General features: G+C 38.3%; 2 protein-coding genes across 14 annotated transcripts in view; one reads left to right on the forward strand and one right to left on the reverse strand.

The window, feature by feature from the left end:
- LDLRAD3 (low density lipoprotein receptor class A domain containing 3) overlaps positions 1–12,565 on the reverse strand; it is an 852,030-nt gene that overhangs the window by 279,632 nt on the left and 559,833 nt on the right. The window lies entirely within an intron of this gene.
- Positions 1–12,565, forward strand: part of CD44 (CD44 molecule (Indian blood group)) — a 106,643-nt gene that overhangs the window by 59,808 nt on the left and 34,270 nt on the right. For 6 of the 11 annotated variants that reach the window (XM_060176592.1, XM_060176596.1, XM_060176598.1 and 3 more), the window contains exon 5: positions 575–790. In XM_060176592.1, the coding sequence (XP_060032575.1) occupies positions 575–790 (216 nt within the window). Of the gene's footprint in view, positions 1–574; positions 791–11,082; positions 11,209–12,565 lie in introns of all 11 variants that reach the window. The other 5 variants (XM_060176591.1, XM_060176593.1, XM_060176594.1 and 2 more) reach the window with 1 other exon arrangement.

Here is a 12,565-nt window from a genome sequence, read left to right on the forward strand (position 1 = left end):
TATCTTGTCTCTGACTTCAAATCCCTTTTGAAAATAGATGGAATATAGAGCAACAAATTGTACATGCCCTGCAGAAGGAAGGGTAGGGGCCAGGTGGGAGAATATGATTTATGAAGCATCAACTATATTCTGAATACTGTGCTGAACACTTCATAATGTATCATAGATCATTCATAACAAAAGGTAATACAATCTTTATTTAACAAAGGATAAAATGGAAGGTCAGAGAGTTACCTTGTCTAAGTTATAAGAGCCAGGACTCAAATAAAAAGTTTCCAAGCACATGATCTTTGTCTCTCATCCCCAAGGCATGGGGACAGGGGAGGGTTCACTTTCTTAGTGTATCAGTCACCTCTCCACCCTCAAGTTCATCCCCACTAGATAGGTAGGTAGGCATTTTTCTTAATGAAAAAGGTAACTTTCATATAACCCAGTCTTTCTTATGTCCACGAAATGCCAGCTGTCCATTTCTAAAAGTGTTTTCTCTCTCTCTCTCTCCCTCCATTCCTCTCTCTCTCTCTCTCTCCCTCTCCTCCTCTCCCTCCCCCTCTCCCTCCCCTTCTCCCTCTCCCAGATATTGTAAACCGTGATGGCACCCGCTACACCAAGAAAGGAGAGTATAGAACTAATCCAAATGACATCAACCCCAGCAGTGCTCCTGAAGAGGACATGAGCAGTGGCTCCCCCAGTGAAAGAAGCACTTCCGTAGGCTACAGCATCTTCCATACCCTCCTGCCAACTGCATACCCAACATCAGAACAAGACTACTCAGAGAAATCCCCTACCACCAGTAAGGAGAATGAATCACTATGCTTTTCTAATTGCCATTCTTTCACAGAAACATCTCCAATATCCCGAGTGGTGTGCAAGCATGCGTTGATTGTCTCCTACCTCTAAAAGTTGGTGACATCACTTGGGGAGGTCGACTCATAGCTTTCAGTGCCTGGTATGCATTGATTTCTACTGTCTACAGGTTTTTTTGTTTGTTTCTTTCCAGCTGCAGTTCTGTTTCCCTTACTTTGGTTTAAGAAGTGCTGTAATAGAAGGTTTTAAGAACTTCCTTTCTCCACTTGTCTCAGGGTTATGATGGCAGTGCAAACCTGATATTGAAGCTATTTTTACTTTGGCCTGTTTTCTTCTTGTCTTTACGCAACTCCCAATGGATAGTGCTTTCAGAAAGTTGGCATTACACTGTATGCACACCAGTCTGTCTACTCTCTTTCCATTTGGCTTTATGGAATTTATGGTTTAACCTACTTTATGTTATCAGTTGAATCATATTCAGTCATGGTCATCAACCATGATTTACTAAACAATTCCATTGTTTTTGGTCTAAACAAGCACGACAGAAGGAGTTATCTGATCAAATTAAGTCTGATTAGGAGTATTTTGTTTCAGTCTATAGAGAAGGTTCTTAATATCTGCCTGATTTGTATGGGCTATTAATCACTCCAGAGTTTTGCCACTTGTCCTTTTTCTTCACTGAAAAACGTTTACATCTCCCTCTTACTTCTGACTGAGTTTCTCTTTTTGCCTTTTCCCCCGGATGGTTGAGATTTGTTTTAAAACGGGTTTCCAGATCGACTGCATTCTTTTTGTGGAGGATTATTCAGACTCAATGAGGAGGGTATCTTCTACTCCTATTTATGGTGTGCATTTTCTTTTTCCTGACATTGGCTCTAGAGAGGATGGAATTCTGGTCTCCAAATAATATGGTGGAAATACACTGCTCTAGGAATATTCAAGATGGTCTCTTCACTATCCTTCATCACCCAGAAGCCAGGGAACCTCCAGAGTTCAACAGTGCTTTTAAACTTCTGCTTCCTGTTTGCCAAGAGAGTGGTACAAATAGGCGTATAGGGCCTGGGCAGTGGTGTACCTAGCCAACAGTACATATTACCGTGTGCAAGCACCCTGGTTGGCTCTCTGCTCCCCAGCGGGTTTGCTGGTGTCTGTCTATCTCCCTCCCTCTCTGCCTCTGTCTTCCCCTCCCCTCTCAATTTCTCTCTGTCCTATCAAATAAAAGGAAAAAAAAAGAAGAAGGAAATGGACACTGGGAGCGGTGGATTTGCAGTGCTGTCAAGGAGCCCCAGCTCCGTGGCAAAATAAATAAATAAATAAATAAATAAATAAATGCCTTAGAACACTTTCCAACAGATTCCCTGTAGCTCCCCCCACTAGGGGATATTTTCAAACTACCCATCCTTGTCCTTCTATTTCCCCAGATTATTAACTCTCCAAACATGTTGTCACCTACTGTTCACAGGCTTGTGACTACCCTTCTTGAGAGAAATTTCCGTAAAACCATGCAGCAGGCAGTGTTCCTGACTTGCTGCTTCTTGAAAGTAGCTGCACTGGAGTCCTTTTTCCCCCTCAGGGCATGCAATTTCTAGGACGTGCAAACACAACAATTAGGGGTCCAGCAGGAAGCAGATAATGTCTATCCCAGAATGCTATTTCCTATCAAAGAAGAAAATCCCCACAATGTATCTAGATAAAGTTAGTATTGAAGCCTCCAGTAGCCTACATAGAATTGTGACTATTTCAGATGTGATTTTGAAAAGGCAATTACGAACATTAGAGTTCTTTTTAATTTTTAAATTGCTTTCTAGGAGGAATAGTATTTATAAGAGAGTCATCACATGTTTGGCTTTTATATGTTCATGATAGGTGTTTTTTTTTGAAAGCTGATATATATATATATATATACACACACACACACAATGGAATGAAATCTCTTTTGCTACATCTTGGATGGAACTTGCAGGGTGAAAACATAGTTCTGTTAAGGACAAAACCTCTTAGTCAACAAATATAGTTTGAGAACCCACTATGCTCTAGACTGTTGTACTGTTTGAGATTCAGAGACACTAAGATTTAATATTGAAGAGAAATAAGACTAGTAAACTACCCATTCATGCAGTCTGTATTTGAAGTCTCCTCTGACAGATACTACTCTAGTTTCTGAGGACCCAGAGTTGGACCTACCTCAGAGTCAGAGCCTGTATAGTGACCACAAAGCAAGATCAGAAAAGAAACAGAGAACTATGAGACTGGACTTGAGACTAGAACTCTGCTTTCCCTTTTTCAGTGCACTTAGCAAAGTTTCTTTTAGTACATTAGAAAGGAGACTTATTTGTCCACCAGAATGAGTGCAGAACAAGTCTGAGGACCACTGACATGCTACAGGATTCAAATGGAAGCTGCAGGTCAATTCAATCCATGCAAAGAAGTGTGTTGGGAGTTAGGCGGTAGCGCAGTGGGTTAAGCACACATGGTGCAAAGGCGTAAGGATCCTGGTTCAGCGCCCCCCCCCCCAGGCTCCCCATCTGTAGGAGAGTCGCTTCACAGGCAGTAAAGCAGGTCTGCAGGTGTCTGCCTTTCTTTCCCCCTGTCTTTCCCTCCTTTCTCCATTTCTCTCTGTCCTATCCAACGATGACATCATCAACAACAACAATAACTACAACAATAAAAAACAATGAGGGCAACAAAAAGGAAAATAAATAAATAATTTTTTTTTAAGTGTGTCAATGTGAACAGTGAGATGGGAACTTGAAAGTAGTATAAGATGTACTAAAAAAAATGTTGGCTCTGATAAGTATTTGAACAGGCCGTACTTTCTAAACCCAGTAAGGAAATTCCCAAAACCTTATGATTGTTGGACTGAAAGTTGGGATGAGTAAGAGGGATTGATTGTAAATCCTCCCAAATGCATGTTGGAGGGCAGAGGTCAAAAGGAGTGCACGGGATTGCATGTCTTTGGCTTGGCTTGTGGCTCATTTCTTTCTTAAGGGTCCTTAGTGGGTGACAGTAGGGAAAGCCGGTAAGAACTACCACCTGGGTAGGTTTTGATTTCTAGTAGACTTTTCATTAAAAATGTTATTTTTGGAAACATCTTTTGGAGGTGTGTCATCAGCCTCGTTTCAGTTGATGATCCTGAATTCTTTGGAATCCATAAACCTAAACTAATTCAGGAAGCAGAATCCTGCCATGGAACACCCTATCTCCTTGTCTTCTAGGTGCTGAACAAATAATTTTTTTAGGTGGGGTGTCTGGCATGACCCACTTGGGTGGGGAAAATTGGAAACTCTGCTGCTCAGGTGGTGGTTTTTTCTGTTTTCTCGTACTCTCATATAATTCCTTTCAGGAAGACAGAAATAATGTCTATTTTTCTCTTGTTCCTGTATATTTACTTCTGGCTGGTCTCCGCCTACTGTACTGTATAGTGAGGGCAGCAGAAACTTTGTGCTTTCATAAAGTTTCTATGCTGAGAATGAGTGTATCTGAATTTTCCAGTGAGGGTGCTCATTTATCTTGGGGTATCAGTGATGAATTTAATGTTTTATTCTTAGCAAATATGTTTTAATGTTTTATTTTTAAAAAAGGACATATCAGCAAATATGTCCTTTGTAGCATAAGATACACTATGCAGGTTGTTGATAATTGATATTTAGTTTATGTAGAGTTGAAGTCTTTAATCTAGAGTTCCTGTATTACCAGGAGCTTCTGTAACAGGTTGTAAAACACTCAGAATCATCTGAAATAATATGCACACTTTTGAGAATATGTATACATACGTAAGTTCACTGTTTTGAGGAGAGAAGTCAAACCTCACATCAATTTTTCAAAGGGTATAACTCAAAATGGTTTTTTTTTTTTAAGATTTTATTTATGAGAAAGGAGCAGAGAGAAAGAACCAGACATCACTCTGGTACATGTGCTGCTGGGGATTGAACTCAGGACCTCATGCATGAGAGTCCAAAGCTTTATCACTGCGCCACCTCCCAGACCACACTCAAGATGGTTTCTTTAAAAAAAAAAAAAAAAGGAAAAAAAAAAAACCTCAACAGGTTTAGATGTAAATCTTGATGATCTTTTCCATTCTTCTACAGGGGAACATTCTTGACTCTAGTCCAACTTTTTCTGTACTGTAAAATACCACTAATTATCCTTCTTCTAATCTGAATAGAGTTTAGAATTTCTTTAACATAGGCAGCTTTGTTTTTCTGGAATCACATTCTGAGTTAGGGTTAAAAAGTGACAGAAAATGATAGATGGACACTTTCGAAAGCTTTATCTGATTTCAGTACACTGAACATACTCTGCAAGTTTCTGCTTAGGTATAGGGCTTAACTTGAGGTTAATGTTAGTGCATGTGGCTAGACTCTTGTTTTGTTTTTTTTTTTTCTTTTTTTCCTTCTTTACCAGAGCACTGCTCAACTCTGGTTTGGGAGATTGAACCTGGGACTTTGGAGCCTCAGGCATGAGAGTCTCTTTGCATAACCATTATGCTATCTATCTACCCCCCACGCAGTGGGTATTTGTTGATTTGTTTTGTTTTATCTTTTTATTAATATTTATTTATTTATTTTCTCTCTTGTTGCCTTTGTTTTTTTATTGTTGTAGCTATTATTGTTGTTGTTATTGATGTCATTGTTTGATAGGACAGAGAGAATTGGAGAGAGGAGGGGAAGACAGAGAGGGAAAGGGGAGACACCTGCAGACCTGCAGACAGAGAGACAGAGGGGGAGGTACCTGCAGACCTGCTTCACCGCCTGTGAAGCGACTCCCCTGCACATGGGGAGTTGGGGGCTCAAACTCAGATCCTTGAGCTTTGTGCCACATGTGCTTAACCTGCTATGCTAACGCCCGACTCCAAATAGTTTTTTAATGATAGTTGTAATCTCAAATTATATGTGTAAAGTGATAGGCCGGTAAGACATAATGCCACTCTGAAAATATCTCAAGAGTAGATGAATGAAAATAACTTTCTTCAGTTCATGACTAGGTCACCCAATCAAGTAAAATATAAAATCAATTAAGTTGATTTTGCTCTGGTCCTATATTCAGGAGGTTCAATCTGCAGAATAAGTAGCACTAAATTGATATTTTTATGGAATTTCCATTACTGATTTTCTGAGTTTCTATGAGACTAAAAAAGATAAAACCAATCCTACTTATTTTTTACTCTCCATTCTGCAGGAGATGTGAACAATATACATAGATAACAGAGGCTTTGTGAAAGTAACTCATTAGGATCTGAGCAGCGGTGCACCTGTTGAGCACACAGGTTACCAAGACAAGGATCTGGGCTTAAGACCCCCTACTTCCCCATTCTCACTTGCAGAGGAGAAGCTTCACAAGCTGTAAAGCAGTGCTGCAGTTATCTCTCTTGCTTTCTCTGTCTCTCACCCCTTTCCCTCTCACTTTCTGTCTCTATGTAAATAAAGATAAAAAATAAAAGAATTAATAGTAACCCTTTAATTCTTTTTTTTAAGTAACTGACTAAATGATATTTTCAAAATTGATCCAGTTACTCCATGCAGCGTCTCAGGAGCAAAATAATTGGAATTGGATGGTGTCTTGGTTGGGTAATTTACAGCCTAGGTAAGACTCAGGTAAACTGTTATGACTTCTGTTTGTCCTTTGTCCCAAATACCAAGTCTTTTGATGTTAAGGAAAAAACACCCATTGTCATGCTGGAGTTGCTGATGATGACCATTTATGATAGGGATGGGGCATGTCATTTCAAGGGTCCAGTGGTATATAAGGCTCCTGGAATCATCTGATCGGACCCTGGCAAGGCAACCACAGGCAGGACTCAAAATTTCACTAATCTAGAAGCTCTTTTTCCAAAGCAACATTAAACACTAGTTTTAAGCTGGTAATTCTGTATGGCTGAATCCAAATGGTCCTTGGCAGGAAGACGATTTCCCACCCCTGCTTTATGAAAACAGGGTAGCACATCATTTATCAAGGGGCTTGTAGAATTGGGGAGCTCCTAAACCTCATATTTCTCTTTCTTTTGGAAATATGCACAAAGAATCAGAATTACTTTTTTGTTTCAGAAGCTTCATTTACTCAAAGATTCATTCAGACATGTCCCCTATTAGAAAAGGCATACTCCTACTGTATGCTATGCCAGAAACTGCTTTCAGCAGTAGGAGAGGGAAATGCTGATTTATGTTGGAAACCCTTGACCACTTGTTTGGACATCTAAAGCTTCAACTGTAAAATACAGGAAATGGTTTGTTGCTTTACATAAGAATCTAGGCTTCTAATAAGCTTCCTGGTTATTTGATCATTCGTTCTACTATGTAAGTACACATAGGCTAACCTATTACACCACTAGAGCTCCTGATTAATACTTCCAATCCTAGCAAAGTATTTTCTCTTGAATGCTCTTATAGGGAAAGATTCAAAGTCTCTAATAGTGAAATATTACAAATATTTCTTTATTCACTGACTTTTGTTGGTAGAGGATATGCCCATCTCTCTCTGTCTCTCTCTCTGTCTCTCTCTCTCTCTCTGTGTGTGTGTGTGTTCTCTTCAGATGGAGAATAATACAAATAGCTTGTTAAGCAATTTGCTGATTTATGAAACACTGCATGAAACATATTCATTATCTTGATAAAAACTCATTTAAGGAAAATACTGCTGTTATCATGTTATAGTTGCTTTTCCTAGTTAAAATAGTGCTGCAGAGTTCAGAATAAAGTACAGACTGTTTTAATATATTTACAATGTTTGTTTTCATAGGACAACATTGTAAAGGAAATGATCTCTTTATTTATTCTTTATCTTGAGTCATTTATGCATTTTTTTTTTGGATAACTGAAAAAAGAAATCTAATTCAATTTGCTGTTGCATGTCTGTACTTAATGATGATTCAGCCTCAAACTTTCTTCAGTTTCATACTGCTGCTCTCTGATATTCTGATGTGCATCATGATTTACAGAAATGGCAGCAATTGGGAAGCTTCAGAGCAGGATTCTTGCTTCTGGTTTTTTAAGTGAGATCACTGGATAGCTTCATTTGTGTTTGTCTTTCCTGGTTGCTTACCCTATTTTCAGTAATTGGAACACAATCTGTTCTCTTCTGTTTTACAAATACTATGTAATATAAAAGTGACCATGGCAAATTTGCTAGAGCTTTAATACTTGAACTATTTGGAAAAGAGCAAAAAATGCATCTTTTATAATCCCTTACTTCATGTTCATTATTCCCTATATTTGGGGTTGCTGGTAACATTTTTTTAAGTTGTAAATTTTTTCACTGTAATTTCTTTTTTTATTTATAAAATGGAAGTATTAACAAGACTATAGGGTAAGAGGGGTACAATTCCACACAATTCTCACTACCAGAACTCCATACTGCATCCCCTCCCTTGATAGGTTCCCTATTCTTTATCCCTCTGGGAGTATGGACCCAGGATCATTATGGGGTGCAGAAGGTGGGAGGTCTGGCTACTGTAATTGCTTCCCCACTGAACATGGGTGTTGGCAGGTTTATTCATATTCCCAGCCTGTCTCTCTCTTTCCCTAGTGGGGCAGGAATCTGGGGAAGCAGAGCTCCAGAACACATTGGTAGTGTCATCTGGCCAGGGAAGTCTGGTTGGCATCATGATAGCATCTGGAACCTGGTGGCTGAAAAAGAGTTAAGATATAAGGCAGAACAAATTGTTGGCTAATTATGAACATAAAAACAAGAATATTGCAGATGAAGATTTAGGGTCTCCCTCTGTCTGGGATTGCTATCAGAAATATCGTATCCTGAGTTTCTGGAGAATGATATTGGTTATCCAAATAGATTGTGTAGATTCCAAAAAGCAAGGTTTAGACTAATGGACTCTCAGATTTGAGGAGGACCTTAAATGGTCTAATTCAGTCAGCACTTGTAGTCATTTAATCTCTTATACAACGTCACTTCTATGTGATCTTTCTGATGGTGGGGAACATAATTTTTTATGAGGAATCTCATTCCCAGATAATTCATATTATTGCTCTTGAAATTAAACATTTGGAAAACTAATTATCTCTTAAAATTCTCATCACAGGTTCTAGTTTAACCTTTCAGGAGCACAGATAATATTTAACCCTTTTTTCTATAGAATAGTCTTTCAAAATTCAGTGCCAAAACTCATAATCTCCTTGAGAACCCTGTTATTTAGGTCGTCTGACTTTAGACAGATAGAGATCTACTCAGCAGAGATGAGGAGCATGAATCACATGATGTTTAAGGTCCTTCCATCTCTGACATTCTGTGAACTCTAGTTTGGGTCTCTAAAAGAAATGGAATTTCTGTAATTGTACTTCTTTTCTTCCTCCTACCATCCGTATCACTATAGATGATTTTTTTTGAGTATTACTACTGCCTAGTAACTGATAACTAACTTTTCAACAATCAATTCAATTATGGTTACAACAGCTTTAATGAATACTAGTGATACAATTCCCAAAACAATAACCAAGAATCAAGAAACCCAGGATTGGTTTTCCTGGTGGCTTCACCCATCAAAGATTAAGATTATCTTTACCCAACAACAAAAATGGCTGGTAATAAGTTATGATTATCTCATTTTGTGTGTGTTCTTAACAGTCTTCAATAATTCTTATGGATTTCTGTGATGTTGTCAAAGTCTAAATTTTTTCTTGTTCCCGAATGTTTTCAATGTCTTCTGAAAGATCATGTCTCCTGAAGTCCTGTATTAGGCTTGGTAGCATTTAAAAAGCATCTTTCTGGGGCCAGGCACTGGCACACCCACTTGAGCACACATATATTACCATGCACAAGGACCTGGGTTCAAGCCTTGCTCCCCCCCCCCACTCCTTACCTGCAGGGTGGACACTTCAAAAACAGTGAAGCAGTGCTACAGGTGCCTTTCTTTCTGTCTCCCCACCCTCAATTTCTTTTTGTCCTAACAAATACAATAGGAAGAGAGAGAGAGAGAGAAAGGGAGGGAAAAGTGACCACCAGGAGCAGTGGATTCACTTCCAGCACCAAGTCCCAGCAATAAACCTTGGTGGCAGTAAAAGAATAAAAAGGGATGGGGGGATCAACTTTCTTCATTTTACTATACATAATTCATCTAGCGTAAGAGAAAACTAGTAAGGAGATTGTGAAAAAGGGATGAATCTTTTTTGAGGACAGAAAAAAAGTTTTGACTCTAAAACATTCTGAAATGAACAAAATAATATATTTTTTTACTTTACATGAGAGAATGAAGTAATGACTAGAGTTAATGAAATAATAGAATCTCCATAAATAAATTTTTTTCATAGTAGTATGAAATGATAGATCTTCCAAAATATAGCATAAATGTCATTTAAGATATAGAAAATCTTTTTTCAGTAAAAATAAATTTTATATAGTAAGCACTGTGAAGAGTTGGGCAATCTCCATTTTCTTGTTTATAATTGCATATAAAAATAGTTAGGATTTCTTAGGGCCGGGTGTTGGTACACCTGGTTGAACACATACATTCCCATGTGCAAGAACCGAGGTTCGAGCCCTGCTCCCCACCTACAGGGGGGAAACTTCATGACTGATAAAGCAGGTCTGCAAGTGTATCTCTGTTTCTCTCCCTCACTATCTCCCCCATATCACACAATGTTTCTCTGTCTTTATCCAAAATAAATAAATACTATTAAAAGAATTATAAATAACGTTTTAAAAAGTTAAAATTTCTCAAAATCTTAACTTTTCATCTACTTTAGTAAATCTTTTTTGGCCAGGCATGATTTTTTGTTCAATGCTAAAATATTGTTGGGAACTTCAGTGTAATATTCATTTTCATTTTTCAACTATGACAATTTGATGCTAGAAAATATTAAAAAAATATTTGACAACTTGGGACTACAACTAAGAGACTTAAAAAATATTGACATGTGTTTAGATTCCAAGGTATCTCTGAAGGTAGTTTGACAAAACCAATAGGCACTCAAGAAAGCTTTCCATCCTGTTCATGACTTTTTACCTCTAGTAGCATGTGCTTAATGAATGATTAATAAATGCATCTAAAAGCACAGGGTGTGTTCATTGGCCTTTCTCTTCCCTTTCACTTCACCAATGGGTCTTTGTCCACACATCTTTCTACTTCCTTAATAATTTTCAGTTGTAAACATCATAGCCAACCTATAGATTAACTTCAGAGATGAGGGACTTGTGGTATATGAGAAAAATTTCTCACTTTCTTCTTATGGTCTTGGGAATTCCATTATACATTTTGTGCCTGACTTTCTTCCTTTGTCCAGTGGGTTACATGACATCCATCTCAGCCACTAATGAAAGTCACCACAACAGGTACGGATTCAAATATCATCTCAGCAGGCTGGCAGCCAACTGAAGAAAATGAAGATGAAAGAGACAAACACCCCAGTTATTCTGGATCAGGCATTGATGATGATGAAGATTTTGTCTCCAGCACCAGTAAGAATAACCAATTACAGTAGAACCATTTGTGAAAGGATGCCTAATTAATCTGAGTGATATACACTAGTATGTGTCTTGAGAAATAGCTAGTAAGAGCAACAAGCATGAACCTATAATCATTCCCTAGTAGTTCTTTGATAAGATAACAAAGAACTAGATTACTTTTTTTATATTTATTTTATTTATTTATTCCCTTTTGTTGCCCTTGTTGTTTTATTGTTGTAGTTATTATTATTGTTGTTGTCGTTGTTGGATAGGACAGAGAGAAATGGAGAGAGGAGGGGAAGACAGAGAGGAGGAGAGAAAGATAGACACCTGCAGACCTGCTTCACCACCTGTGAAGCGACTCCCCTGCAGGTGGGGAGCCGGGGTTCGAACCGGGATCCTCATGCCGGTCCTTGTGCTTTGCGCCACCTGCACTTAACCCGCTGCGCTACAGCCCGACTCCCCAACTAGATTACTTTTTATGGAAGTCAAAACATATTTGGGGGAGAAATAGGACGAGTACTACCTTTGCAATGGCTCATGTTTGGTTTACTTAAGTAGTCTGGTATTATGAGTTCTCTTTGAATTATAGAACTCTGCCAGAGATGGCATAGTAAAACATTGCAAAGAATGGTCATTGTGTTTCTACTGCAATTGGTGCTGGAATCACAAAGAAAACAAAACAGAGCTCTATTCTTCAAGGAATGCATGAACTATTGAAGCAATAGACTTGGAGAATGTGATTGGCAGGGTATTAGTTAAAAAAAATAGTAGATTGTCCTAAATTGAAAATTTAAAATATCTTAGAATGGCTTAAAATATGGAACCATATTTCAAGAACTGTGTTAGTGAGTTTAAGGGAATAAATACAGAGTTTTAACAAATTGGATGCCAATATGATAGACATTGAGACAGACAAATTAAAGCTGAGATTTAATGAAATTGTGCCCATTATTAATAACAAATAGTGAAATTTCTATAAATTAGTATATGATTTTTTGACACTTTATAAAACATGTAAGAATAGAGATGGATTTATCTGGGGAAAAATCCCTTTAAGGGGGCCAGTTTGTGGCACACCGGGTTAAGAAGTGCACATAGCCGCTTCACAGGCAGTAAAACAAATCTGCAGGTGTCTGTCTTTCTTTCCCCCTCTCTGTCTTCCCCTCCTCTCTCCATTTCTCTCTGTCCTATCAAACAACAATGACATCAAGAACAACAATAATAATTACAACAATAAAACAACAAGGGCAATAAGAAGGAAAATAAACATTAAAAAATGAAAGAAAAAGTGCACATAGTACCAAGCTGAAGGATCCTGGTTGGAGCCCCTGGCTCCCCACCTGCTGAGAGGTCCCTTCACAAGTGG

This window comes from Erinaceus europaeus, chromosome 17 (genome assembly GCF_950295315.1).
Source record: "Erinaceus europaeus chromosome 17, mEriEur2.1, whole genome shotgun sequence".
In the NCBI taxonomy this organism is placed as follows: Eukaryota; Metazoa; Chordata; class Mammalia; order Eulipotyphla; family Erinaceidae; genus Erinaceus; species Erinaceus europaeus.